Below are 12,606 nucleotides of genomic sequence, written 5' to 3' on the forward strand. Positions count from 1 at the left end.
ATCCCAATGTTCTTTGCACGGAGAGTTGAGAAATTGACTTACTACACTTGCTGCAAATGAGATATCTGGAGGAGTGATAGTAAGGTAGCTTAGTTTCCCTACTAATTGCCTGTACCGTTCATGATTTGAAAGAGGCTCCCCTAATTTGGTAGGAGCTTGACATTAGGATCCATGGGATTGTCGACTGTCTTTAACTTTAACATTCTTGTTTTTTTCCAGAATATCTATTTCATACTTCCTTTGGGATATGATGATCCCATCTTTAGACTGCGCTACTTCTATCCTTAGGAAATATTTGAGTTTGCCGATATCCTTTGTCTGGAAATGTTTGAAAAGATGTTGTTTCACTTGTGAAATCCTGAGATGATCACTACATGTGATGACAATATCATCAACATAAACCACTACGTAGATGCAACCAGTAGATGAGTGGTGATAAAAGATAGAATGATCAGCCTCGCTCCGAGTCATGCCAAACTGTTGAATTACAGTACTAAATCTACTGAACCATGCTCTGGGTGACTGCTTGAGGCCATATAAAGATTTCCGCAAGCGATATACAAGACCAGAAGACTCCCCCTGAGCAACAAAACACGGAGGGTACTCCATGTAGACTTCCTCGAGCAAGTCACCATGTAAAAATGCATTTTTGATGTCCAATTGATAAAGGGGCCAATAGCGAATTGTAGCAATGGACAGGAATATACGCATAGAAGACATGTTGGCAATATGAGAAAAAATGTCCCCATAATCCAATCCAAATACCTGAGTATAGCCTTTAGCGACGAGACGAGCTTTAAGCCGATCAACCGTGCCGTTTGTACCAATTTTCACTGTAAACACCCATCGACGACTAATTACTGTCTTCTCAGGTGGTAGAGGAACGAGGTTCCAAGTCTCACTACTCTGTAAGACACTCATTTCATCAAGCATAGCCTGTTTCCATCCTGGATGAGTAAATGCATCACCTGCAGTCTTTGGAAGAGAAACAGACGACAAGGAAGAAAGACATGAATAATAGGAAGGAGAAAGAATATAATAGCTCAAAGAAACATAATGAGGAGAAAGATTACGAGTGGAACACATACCTTTTCGAAATGCAATGGGAATATCAGACTCAGGAGACAGGGCCAGAAGAAAAGGCGAAGGACTTGACTCCAAATATGTGTCTTTGACAGTGTCATTGCAGGGCGGAGGCAAAATAGGACGAGGATGATGCTGATAAACCTGTAAAGGAGAAGACAAGGCTGGGGCTGATAGAGACTCCTCTGGAGGACAAGAGATATTTACTGGTGCAGTTGGAGAAGGAGAAAATTCAGATGGAGATGTGTGAGGCCCAAAAAATGGGACCAAGTTAAAGAACGTGACATCAGCAGAGATAAAGTACCGACGGAGAGTAGGGGAATAACACTTGTACCCTTTCTGAGATCGTGGATACCTAAGGAAGACACACTTATGAGACCGGGGAGAGAGTTTGTCAATGCCAGGATCAAGAGCATGAGCAAAACATATAGAACCAAAGACCCTAGGTGGTAAAGGATGAAGAGACTGATGAGGATAAAGTACATGATGAGGTATTTTACCCTGTAGAGTGGAGGAAGGTATGCGATTGATGATATAACATGCAGTAAGTACGACGACACCCCAAAACTGATGAGGAACATGAGAATGGAGAAGAAGAGTCCGGGTGGTCTCGAGGAGATGATGATTCTTGCGTTCTGCGACCCCATTTTGTTGAGGGGTATGTGGGTAAGATGTGCGATGCAACACACCATGAGATGCCAAGAAGGTACAAAACTGAGTAGATAAATACTCGCGTGTATTATCACTTTGCAAAGTTCGAAGGGAAGTACCAAATTGAGTTTTTATTTCATGAAAAAAGATTCAAAAATAGAAAATAATTTTGAACGATCCTTCATCAGATATAACCATGTACAACGGGAAAAATCGTCTATAAAAGTAACAAAATACCTTGACCCCAACGTAGAAGAAACACGACTTAGACCCCAAACATCAGAATGAACCAAAGCAAACGGAGACGTAGCCCAACTCTTAATGCAAGGAGAAAAAGAACTGCGAACATGCTTACCTAACTGACACGACTCACAAGACAAAGACTCTAAGTGAGAAAGACTGAGGATGTAATTGTTTCAACTTATCAAGACCTGGATGTCCCAACTGAGCATGAATAAGAAGTGGAGATGCTGTCGCCGAACCAACAAGAGAGGGTTGTTGAAGCCGATATAGGCCATGAGACTCACATCCGAAGCCAATCATCCTCTCCGTACTCTGGTCCTGTAAGGAAATAGACGTTTTAGTAAAAGAAATGACACAATCAAGAGACCGAGTAAGTTGACTTATTGACAATAAATTAAAGGGAGCGCCGGGAACATAAAGAATATTATGAATGAAAAGAGACGGAGAAGGATGAACAATACCAATACCTAGGACTGAGTTTGGGAACCATTGGCCATGGTGACCATTGGTAAATAATCGGAAGTAGTGAGAGAAGAAAATAGGGATTTATTACCAGTGATATGATCGGTGGCCCCAGAATTAAGAACCTAAGGACTTGAAGAACGAGATATGCCAGCAAAGGAATTACCAGCGTGTGCAACAGTAGCAGTGGAATCAGAAGTCTGACGATCCTCAAACCATTTCAAAAAGTCATTATAGGAAGGTAGTGGGGTCGGCGTCGGTGTTAACTATGAAGTGGAAGCTGAAGAAGCAACAGAACTCTGAAAGATCTTAGCAGTGCGAGGAGATCGACCATGTAGACTCCAACACTTCAATCGTGTGTCCCGGTCGATGGCAATGATCACACCAAGGACGTCCTTTGCCACCCTTGTGAGGTAGAGGTCTGTTGTTGTGTCAAGAGACCAAAGCTGACGAGTCAACAGGAATTGAAGGAGGCATCGCCAAGACTTTGGCCGGGACACGGAGGAGAGTCGCGCAGGTATTGTCCATGGTAGCTTCTATGGGGTTGCCCAAGATTTGATCACGAACATGAGACTAATTTGTGGGTAGACCATATAAAGCTAGAGACATAAAAAATTTCTTCCGATTTTCAAGCTCTTCAACAGGAGTGGCCGCAGACGATAGCAGTTCATTGAAGTCACAAAGAAGGCTAGAGATCGAGCCCAGATAAGTTGACATTGAATCCTTAATCTGATGGGCACTGAGGATAGTCATGAGATCTTCACAAACTTGATAGAGTCGCCGAGAGGTGTTTGTAAAGAGTTATAGAGCCTGTGTCCAAACAGCTTTGCAGGTTTTGTGAGTACGGAAGATATTCCTAAGAGATGGATGGATGGTGGCTCGGATAATGTAACACAACTGAGCGTCAACCTTCTTCTATAGAGCACGATCGACAACTTGAACATCTTCAATTTGAGTGAGACGTGTCTCATAACCTTGTCCAAAAGCTCAATGTGAGAGGCCCAAGAGACGTAATTCTTACCATCGAACTGCTCGGAAGAAAGGGGTGCAGTGATGTGGTTGGTAAAGATTGAGATATCCTGCTTTGGGACGCCGGATGTAGCCATTGATCAGTTTGGAAAGAACTGCGAAGAAAGGCTGAGGACTTCGGATGGCGTTGATGGATAGGCAGGACCAGCACGGGTGGACGGCGCTGATGGATGGCGGAGAAGATGTTGATGATGCCGAAGAGTAGGCTGGAATGCAGGGTGCGTCATGCGAACCCTAGCTAGATTTGACGGCACCTATGGGAGCTTGTCGTGACGAGGGAGGCGCGACAAGGGAGGACACAGCGTCGGTAGCTCGCGCTGTGGCAGCATCGGTCGGTCCGCGCGATGGAGCAGTACCGCAGACGCATAGGAGAAAGGGAACGGGGATGACGGCAGAAAAATTAGGGTCTCTTAGGAAATTAGGGTTTGCTTTAACTTGGCTCAGATACCATGTTAAAAGGAAAACAAAATCTCGTGTCTTGAATACCACGAGTTAGTCTTTTTATAGGAAAGAAGATATACAACATAATTACAGAAATATCCCTATATATTTACATATTTTAACAAGCTCAAAGATAATTATAAAATTATTTGAATGTCTTAAATTATTTTTTGAATATATTGATAAATTTTCAATTTAAAAAAAATATTTGAAATATTTAAGAATTATATTTTTAAATTGTTTTAGATAATTTTAATTTCATATTTATTTTTCAATATACATTAAAAATTTTAAATTATTTTTTAAATTGTTTAATAAAATTTTAAAGTTATTTTAAAATTTAAAAATATTTTTAATATTTTATAACTATTATCAATAATAATTATAATTATAATATATAATTAACAGTTTAGATAATTATAATATATAATTATTGAAAAAAAAAATTAACAAAAAAAAATTGTGACTGGCGCGATCCTGGTGAGGCCACAACAGGGTTCCGGCGTCCTTGGCGATCCCGCGGAGCCCTTCGCACCCCCACGGAGGGTGATTGCAAGGTCGTGATGGCCTTGCGATCGCAGTGCTAGTTCCGCGTTTGAATAGTAAATACCACTCGTTTTGGCCGGCACAACTTGATATTTCAAACCTTGCATACAAACCATATATACCATATGTGGTAATATGCAATATGTAACGCACTTCAAAGCTTAGGCAGCAAACATATGCGAGACAACATATGTGGGCAGTAGGCCAACGAGGTTTGACTGACAATGTTGATATGTGTGGATATAGAAACAATAAGCATGTTGACATCAGAAACCATATGTGAAATCTAAAATATATTTTAACATTTAAGAAAAGAGATTATTATTGTTTCTAGAGATAACTAAAGTTCAAAATCTCAAGTTGTGTTGGAGTTTAAGTCTTTAATCAGAATGAAATTGTATTGATAGTATGCTGACGTTCCAATGCATGGTGTCGAAGACGATTAGATGTTGGAGGAGGAAGGAGATGAATCATGTCAAATGGTATCAGTTTTTCAGAATGATATGCTTCGATCATTTTGTCCGGCCCAATACGATTTCAAACCATGAATTACACTTATCAATAGTCCAGGATAATATAAAATATTAAAAATGAAAATTCATGAAAATTTTAAAACTCTAAAAATTGTATAGAGCTTCACTAGTCGATCTGCTGGGAATGCTTGCCCGACATAGTGTGCCTGAATTGATCCTTGGGCTTGCACCATTGAACCCATGCTCACAGGTATTAACCTGGGTTTGCTAAGCATGACCCACCATGTAGGGCCAAGTAATGAGACCTCTAGTTCATGTGACATTTCTATTGTAAAAACTACCTAAAGCCTTTAGCAGCTCTTGACACTGCAATTTTGACATGGCACATAGACTAACCCGTGGTACCTATCAATAGCTACCAATTACCATAAGGTTGACATGTTTTTTAGCTTCCATGGTTGTTGCCAATTATAAAACTTCACCAGGAGTGAGTGCAAACACTTTTCCATCACGAACGGTCCTTTTTATTTTATTTTATTGAAAATGCGAAATTGAAATTTTATCCAATATCCTAGATGAATGTAAGCTGTAGCTTCTATATAACTTGGGCAATATTGTTTTTTTAATATTGCATCTTCCATCATAAGATGCATTCTAAGCAAGAGACCATTAAGGTCACATGGCCACAAAAATGGTCAAATGGAGCCAGGTTCAGTAGCAGAGACTTGAAACCTTCTATGGGCTAGAACACTCTAGAGGTCACATGTCGTACAATGATTCCTTGAGGTTGATAATTATGCCTTTTTCTCCAGAATCCAATGTGTTTTATTTTCTGTGTTTTGTTTTACGGAGGTCATTCATTAGGAATACACTGTCACCTACATTTTACCTTGTTATATTTTATATTTGAAATGATATTTACCTGAAGTCTTATCAAATGAATGGATATGTGTGCTATATGAAGCACTAGCAGATGCTTTTGCTTCCTTTTGAGCAGTCTACTATATATTTATCCATAGTCCTCTTAAATAATGGTCTCTCTTAACTGCCTTTACATGTGCCATCTTGTTTTGCAGGCTATGCTCCAGCCAAAAATGATTTTTTGTTTGAGAGGGTAATTAGATTCCATTTTCTACACTCTTTGTTTAGTCATTTTAATGAGATTTTGTACTTGCAGTGTCATTTACTTCTATATTCTAATGCCATTTGTAGAGTTTAGGAAATGAAAATATTGTATAATGAATTTTCATTCATAAAGGATAATGACATGATTTTCTAAAAACACTAAACATGATTAATTCTATCTAAAACATAACAAGAAAAATAGGCATGCCTTAAACCAGATTCTAATATATTTCTATGTAATGCTCCCTCTAAAGCTAGAACACAGAGACTATCTATATCTAACTTATTACAAAACTAGTAAATCTCCCACAAGGAAGAATAGATGTGATTGAGAGCAGCAGGTAGGAAGATGGCTCAATTGAGAAATGGGTGTGTAGAGGAATAGACACATGCTGCCTTTAATATTGAAGGATTCAATGAGAGCACGATTCAAAAGAACATCCCATGTGAGATGGTGGATAAACATCAGTTTTTTTTGCTCCCTCACCAAGATTTAAAACGACATTAATAATAGCACAGACAGTTGTTCTACTTTCCTTTTTTCTCTTCTTCCTCCTACTGCCATGATCAATTGTCGTTAATTCTTCTCACTGCTGTGGGAGCTAGTGAGGTTGGGAGAAGCAAAGGGAGAGTGAGACACTAGGGAAAAAAACGGTGTGATATGGTCTAAGAGTGGCATGACAAGTTAGGAGAGAGATAAGGAAGGGGGAAGAGAGCAAGATTGAGAGTGAGCGAGAGAGATTGGCTAACCTAACGGGGAAGAGAGGAAGAAGCTAAGGCTCAATCTAGGATTCAACATCACAATCAGATCAATATAATGCCAATTAAGATCTGTGTGAGAGGGAGTGTGATGAGAGAGATTAGGTGGGAGAGAGGAACCACGAGAGACGAGAGTACATTGATGAGAAAAAGAAAAAAAAAATTCTCATCACTAAACTCCTAACCAAAATAAGTTTGATATGACCATTAACTGATCAAATTAAGCCCTAATTGAATCTAACTTGAACTCGCTTGACTCAAACTACATACCTAACCAAGGACTCAATCATACCCAAATTACAACTCTAATTGGGTTCCTTAAAGCTTAATAACGAGTTTCATTTAGCTTAAACAAGAACAACCAAGTCTTATTCCATTAGGTGGGGTTGACTATATGAATCTGTCTATGCCATTGGATTCTATCCTCTACTATATCATTATTTATATTAAATAAATTTTATCTTGTTTTATTGTTGCTAACCAATTCTTTTTTGGTGTTCCTTGTTTGATGTGCATATTTGACATAGTTTCACATCGCCTGACTAGAGCATTTATTGGTCGTCTAATACATGTCTGCATCGTCTTAAATGTGTCTCTTGAAGTTTTCAGTGCAATTCTGACTTTCTCTCTAATATTTTCATTTCTATCATGTCTATCGTTTAACTTAAATAATCAATAAAATTTAAAATTAAATAACAACAATAGATTTAATCTAAAAAAAACACAAGTTAAAATTTTGTCAACATTCACGTTATAATTCTTATATTTAAGGAAAAATTTAGTGCGATTAATGATTCAATAGAGATTTATATTTTGGAAGAAGTAAGCAAATACAATTGAGTAATTAAGGAAGCTGCCAAAATGAGTTATAAAATTTTATTTGTCTTTTTCCTAATTAAATTAAATAACACAACTTTTTTTTTATATATTTAGCCTTTAAATTATCATTTAATGAAGATTAAGGAAAATGATGCAAAAAGGTACATATTTATTAAATGGCAACAACAACTAAAAGAGAAGACAATAATGCTTCAATAGAGCACTTGAAAAGTATTTTTAACATAGTTTTGAAAAAGAAAAAAGAAAGATTTTGACTCTTTTGAATGAAAAAAGATTGCAACACAAGATTTTGATCTCATTTTGACAATCCTCAACCTGCAAAATTAATGTGATTGTTAATGCAAGCATTAATTTATAATGAACATAGATGTGGAATACATGATTTAGATGCGACAATTTTTTTTTCATTTAGCTGGTGAGTTCCTACTTCCTACAATGTAAATAATTTTTTTTTTTTTTAAAAAAAGAGAAAGGAAAATTAAAAATTTATAGGTTGTTTATTAAATCAGAAGATGATATGAAAAATAGAAGATATAACCCTTGATTGTATTACCTCTAAGCAAGGTGATTGACATTCTCATAATTATTTATAATATATTGCTCTGAAATATTAATGGAAATGATTTTTTTCTTTAATTGGTATGAACTTATATTGAAAGGAGGAAGAAGATGCCAATGGATAGAAATCGGTGCCTCCCGCCTCAAGGGAATATTCTTCTTTTGGAAACTTATCTTAAAAGGATGACTCGGATACCATGTAGAATTTGAGGAAAGAAGAATATTGTATTATAATATTTTTCATTAATGATAACTATCTGCATTTATAGACTCAATTTAAAACCCTACTAATTCTATCTAAAACATAGGCATAAAAGTAGGTATGTGCTAGACTAAGTTATATTTTATTTATTTATGCGACACTTGAAAACAACACTATCTAACTTCCCTTCTGTTAGGATGAGCCTGCTGTAAAACAAATTTTATTTTACTGTCTTATCTGTCGTTTGTTCTTATGAGGTATTTTCATTATCTTTGCAGCGCCTCCAGAACTTCATTTTTGGTAAATGAAAAACCAATTCCAATTGAGCAGTTTATCTTTTTTTTCTTCTTCCAGTATAGTGATTCATTCTATTGCTATTTTAAGTAGTGGCATTACATCTAAGAGTCTACTGCAGATCTTCTAATGCAGTATTCCAAAGGAAAATCTGCACTAGTGTTTTGTTCTACTAGAAAAGGAGCAGTAGAGTCAGCACAATGCCTCTCACAGATAGCAATGAGACTTGGCCATTCAAGTCCATTCGTGAAATCCATTCAACAGCAGGAGAAACTGAAGGAAGCTTCTCTATCTTTTACTGACAAGCAAATGCAGTCCTGTATCATTCATGGTGGTAAAAGTACTTTTACCTCTAACACCTACAAGCTTTCAAAAATAAAATTGAACAAATTTGTGTGTGTTTTTTTAAACTTCTTTAGTTATTTCTTTATGCACCTATGGACTGGGAAAGGCTGGATGTTCAGACAAAAGAGACTATGATTTCGATTTTGGCTCAAAACCTTCCTGGATTGAATGTTTCTCGTCCCTTTCAGTTGGTTATCATAATGGTGGGCTTAGCATGAAGGACCGTAGCCTTGTTGAGGGCCTATTCCTAAAAGGCGATATTCAGATTCTCTGCACCACAAACACTCTTGCACATGGGATCAATCTACCTGCGCACACTGTGGTAGTCAAATCTACACAGTATTTGTAAGTTCATATGTTGTTCTCCAGCTTATATTTCAACCTACTTACAAAATTAACAAATTTTGTTGAGTTTGCATTTATCTATAGCAACAAAGAGAAAGGCCTCTACACCGAATATGACCGGTCTATGATTTTGCAAGTACATTACTCTCTTACCTTTTGTCTGCTTCTGCACAATTACTTAAGCTATTCTCTCCTGAAGTTAAACTGTTTGTTTGAAGATATGATACTGTTAGCTCACTGGATCAGAATGGTTATACACTAGGGCAATATGCGAAGACATACGGGCTGTTGGAGAAAAAATTTAATGATTTTTTTAAAGCGATAAGAGTGAACAAGATTGTTCATTCCAATTTCTTCAATAATGCTAACACTTAGTTACAACCCAAACACCACTTCCAAAGCATCAATGCCCAAGTCCAGTACTAACAGCTCTAAATGTAACTAACTAAGAAAGTGGAAACTACTGACACCAAACTAAAAAATTACTACATTCCACATTCCACATTCCAAACACAATCATCAATCAAGGTTCAAAATCTTGAGCCATGTCGGTGTTTTGATGCTGATAGCGAATTAGAGGTGGAAGGAGGAAGAAAATGAAAAAAAATAGTTAAATTCTAATTTTATTTTCTATTATAATTTTGGACAAACTAAAAAAGTAACAATATTATGTCAATTCTTCTAGCATGCCAAGAGGTGTTGAGTGTTGATATGAAATGATTGATACTCATTAACATGATTGATACAACGACATAGGAGACATTATTATATTGAGTAGTATTAATTTCACTAATTTATTGGAATGTAATGTATTGACTGATTTGCCTAGTATGGTATGAGATTTCATACTATGGTCAAAATAATATATATAGACAACTACAATAGAGTAGCTTAGATATATGTGAGGAGCTATTTCCGTTGAATTAACATTAGGCAGCCGTAGTGCTATTAATGCAAAGTAGTTTTTATTCGTTATTTGAGTCTACCACCCAAAACATGATACATGGAGCATATGACCTTAGCACCAGCTCAACAACTCCATAGCTTGAGCTAATCAACATATACTTGCAACATAGCTTCAATACTAATGCTACAGCTCCTAATGGTGCATTTGATTTGTGGAATATAATAGATAAAGAAAAGTTATTCCTACCAAGAAAATAGACGCATTCTTTATTGGAACCAAATAGATAAAGGATAACTATTCTTATGCTTTACGTTTGGTTGGTAGGAATATGCAAGAATATTATAAGGAACTCACAAGGAATAATTAACAATGAAAAAAACCTCTACATAAATAGTTTGTTTAATTTATCTCACACAATTTACCCTATTAGTTCGTCTGACCTAACCAACTTGCCAATCGTCATGGTTTGCCCAATCATCGTATTTTGACCAGATTGCCCAAAATCTCAACTCAACTACTTAATTTGCCTAGTTCTGACTCAACTAACCCAATCTGCTCAAGTAGTATGATTGGCTCAACCATCTCGTTTGACATAATTACTCTAATTGGGGTAGTCCCATTTGTATTGAATGTGTTCTTTGAAGGATGAAATAGATAAGCAATAACTAGGCCTATTCCATTCCTTATGATTTTGAATAACTATTCAATTGGAATTAAGATTTTTTATTTTTGTAACCAAATATAGGAGTATATATTTTATGAGAATTTATAGGGAATAAAATAAGTATTTTTATAAATTGCACACCATAAATATTGCTTCTTACTTGGTCCAATTGGATTGTCCGACTTAACAAACCCAATGTGCTCAACTAGTTTGGTTGGCTCTAATGCCCCATTCGTATTAAATTTGTTCTTTGAAGGATCAAAAAGGGCAGCTTGGTACATAAAGCTCCCGCCAATGCGGGATCCTAGGAAGGGTCTATTGTATACAACCTTATTCTACTTTGAAGATGCTATTTCTGAGACTCGAATCCGTGACCTCTAGGTCACTCCTCATCGTTGTGTTAAAGCTCCCTTTCTTTTTGAAGGGTATACTCTATAAAAATTTAAATTTTTATACTCATTTGATTTACTTAAATTGTCTAATTTAAGTTGGTCATCTAAATCTTTATTAAAAAGTTGATGAAAATATCTCTTCTATCGCTCTTTTATTCTCATCATTTACTAATACCCTATTGCATTTATCTTTTAATACATCTTATTTGGATAAGATATCTTATCTTCCTCTCTCTCGCTCTAGCTATTCTGTCCTCTTTTTTTATATCCAATTTTTGATATAAATGTTCAGAAGTTTCATTCTTAGCTTCCCACTGCTTTCTTGACCTCTTCCTTGGCTATTGTATATTTTTTCAATTTTTTCGTTCTTACAAGTATATAATACCTTATAGACGTGGTTTGTTTCGTTTACTTTCTCTGGTACTTTCTCATTTCATCACCAAGATTCTTTACTTGGTGGTGCACGCCCCTTTGACGAGTAAAATCTTGGCTACTATTGTCAACTTTGTATCATCTTATCCCATGTCATATTCGAGTTATCGTATATTTCTCGTAATACTTGTACTCCTACCCTCTCTTTAAATATATTTTGTTTCCGATTCTTTAATTTTTACCACTTAATTCTAGGAGTCGTACATATTTGTTTTGGATAATTAAAAGTGGTATATCATGTATCTAAATATACAAAAGTGAGGTTTTAGGGTCTATTCTTGTCTGATGTAGTATCAGATTTGAATAGATACCTAAAGACCTGCATACATGTATCTTCACGCTCCTGAATATCCTCTTTACATCCGACCCTAAAAAAAACTACGATTTTGGGCACTCCACACATAATATATCAGCAATGACAAAGCTAAATGACTAACCTTTGTCACCACTCTTCTCCCTCCGTAGTGCCGTCTAAAGACATGAATCATCCTCCAATAGGTGGACATATTTGGACATATATAAAGCTAGCCATGAATCCTCCATCACAGGTCCGCAATAAGGGGGCATTAGAAGAACAAATGCTCTTGTGTCTCCGGCACCTGTCTACCAAAAGTGCACTATCGATCCTCTTGATACTCCGTCGGTCTCCGGTGGGGAGCCTTCGTTGTGCCAGGCTGCCAGCATCTGGAAAGTGACTGCATGACTCGGCTGAATGTAAAACTGCCACACTGTCCGGGCACATGTCACCCTAGGACTGGACTGGGACGTTTGAAGAAATCACTGTCCTATGCAAACCACCCTACCAGTTCTAGAAG

General features: G+C 36.7%; 1 protein-coding gene across 4 annotated transcripts in view; it reads left to right on the plus strand.

The window, feature by feature from the left end:
* The window catches only part of LOC122046501 (ATP-dependent DNA helicase MER3 homolog), a 77,581-nt gene that overhangs the window by 13,796 nt on the left and 51,179 nt on the right, over positions 1-12,606 (plus strand). For 2 of the 4 annotated variants that reach the window (XM_042607222.1, XM_042607226.1), the window contains 5 exons: positions 6,005-6,042; positions 8,691-8,712; positions 8,828-9,046; positions 9,240-9,396; positions 9,481-9,532. In XM_042607222.1, coding sequence (XP_042463156.1) covers positions 6,005-6,042; positions 8,691-8,712; positions 8,828-9,046; positions 9,240-9,396; positions 9,481-9,532 — 488 coding nt within the window. The remainder of the gene's footprint in view (positions 1-6,004; positions 6,043-8,690; positions 8,713-8,827; positions 9,047-9,239; positions 9,397-9,480; positions 9,533-12,606) is intronic. The other 2 variants (XM_042607223.1, XM_042607225.1) reach the window with 2 other exon arrangements.

Source organism: Zingiber officinale, chromosome 2B, assembly GCF_018446385.1.
Source record: "Zingiber officinale cultivar Zhangliang chromosome 2B, Zo_v1.1, whole genome shotgun sequence".
NCBI lineage: Eukaryota > Viridiplantae > Streptophyta > Magnoliopsida > Zingiberales > Zingiberaceae > Zingiber > Zingiber officinale.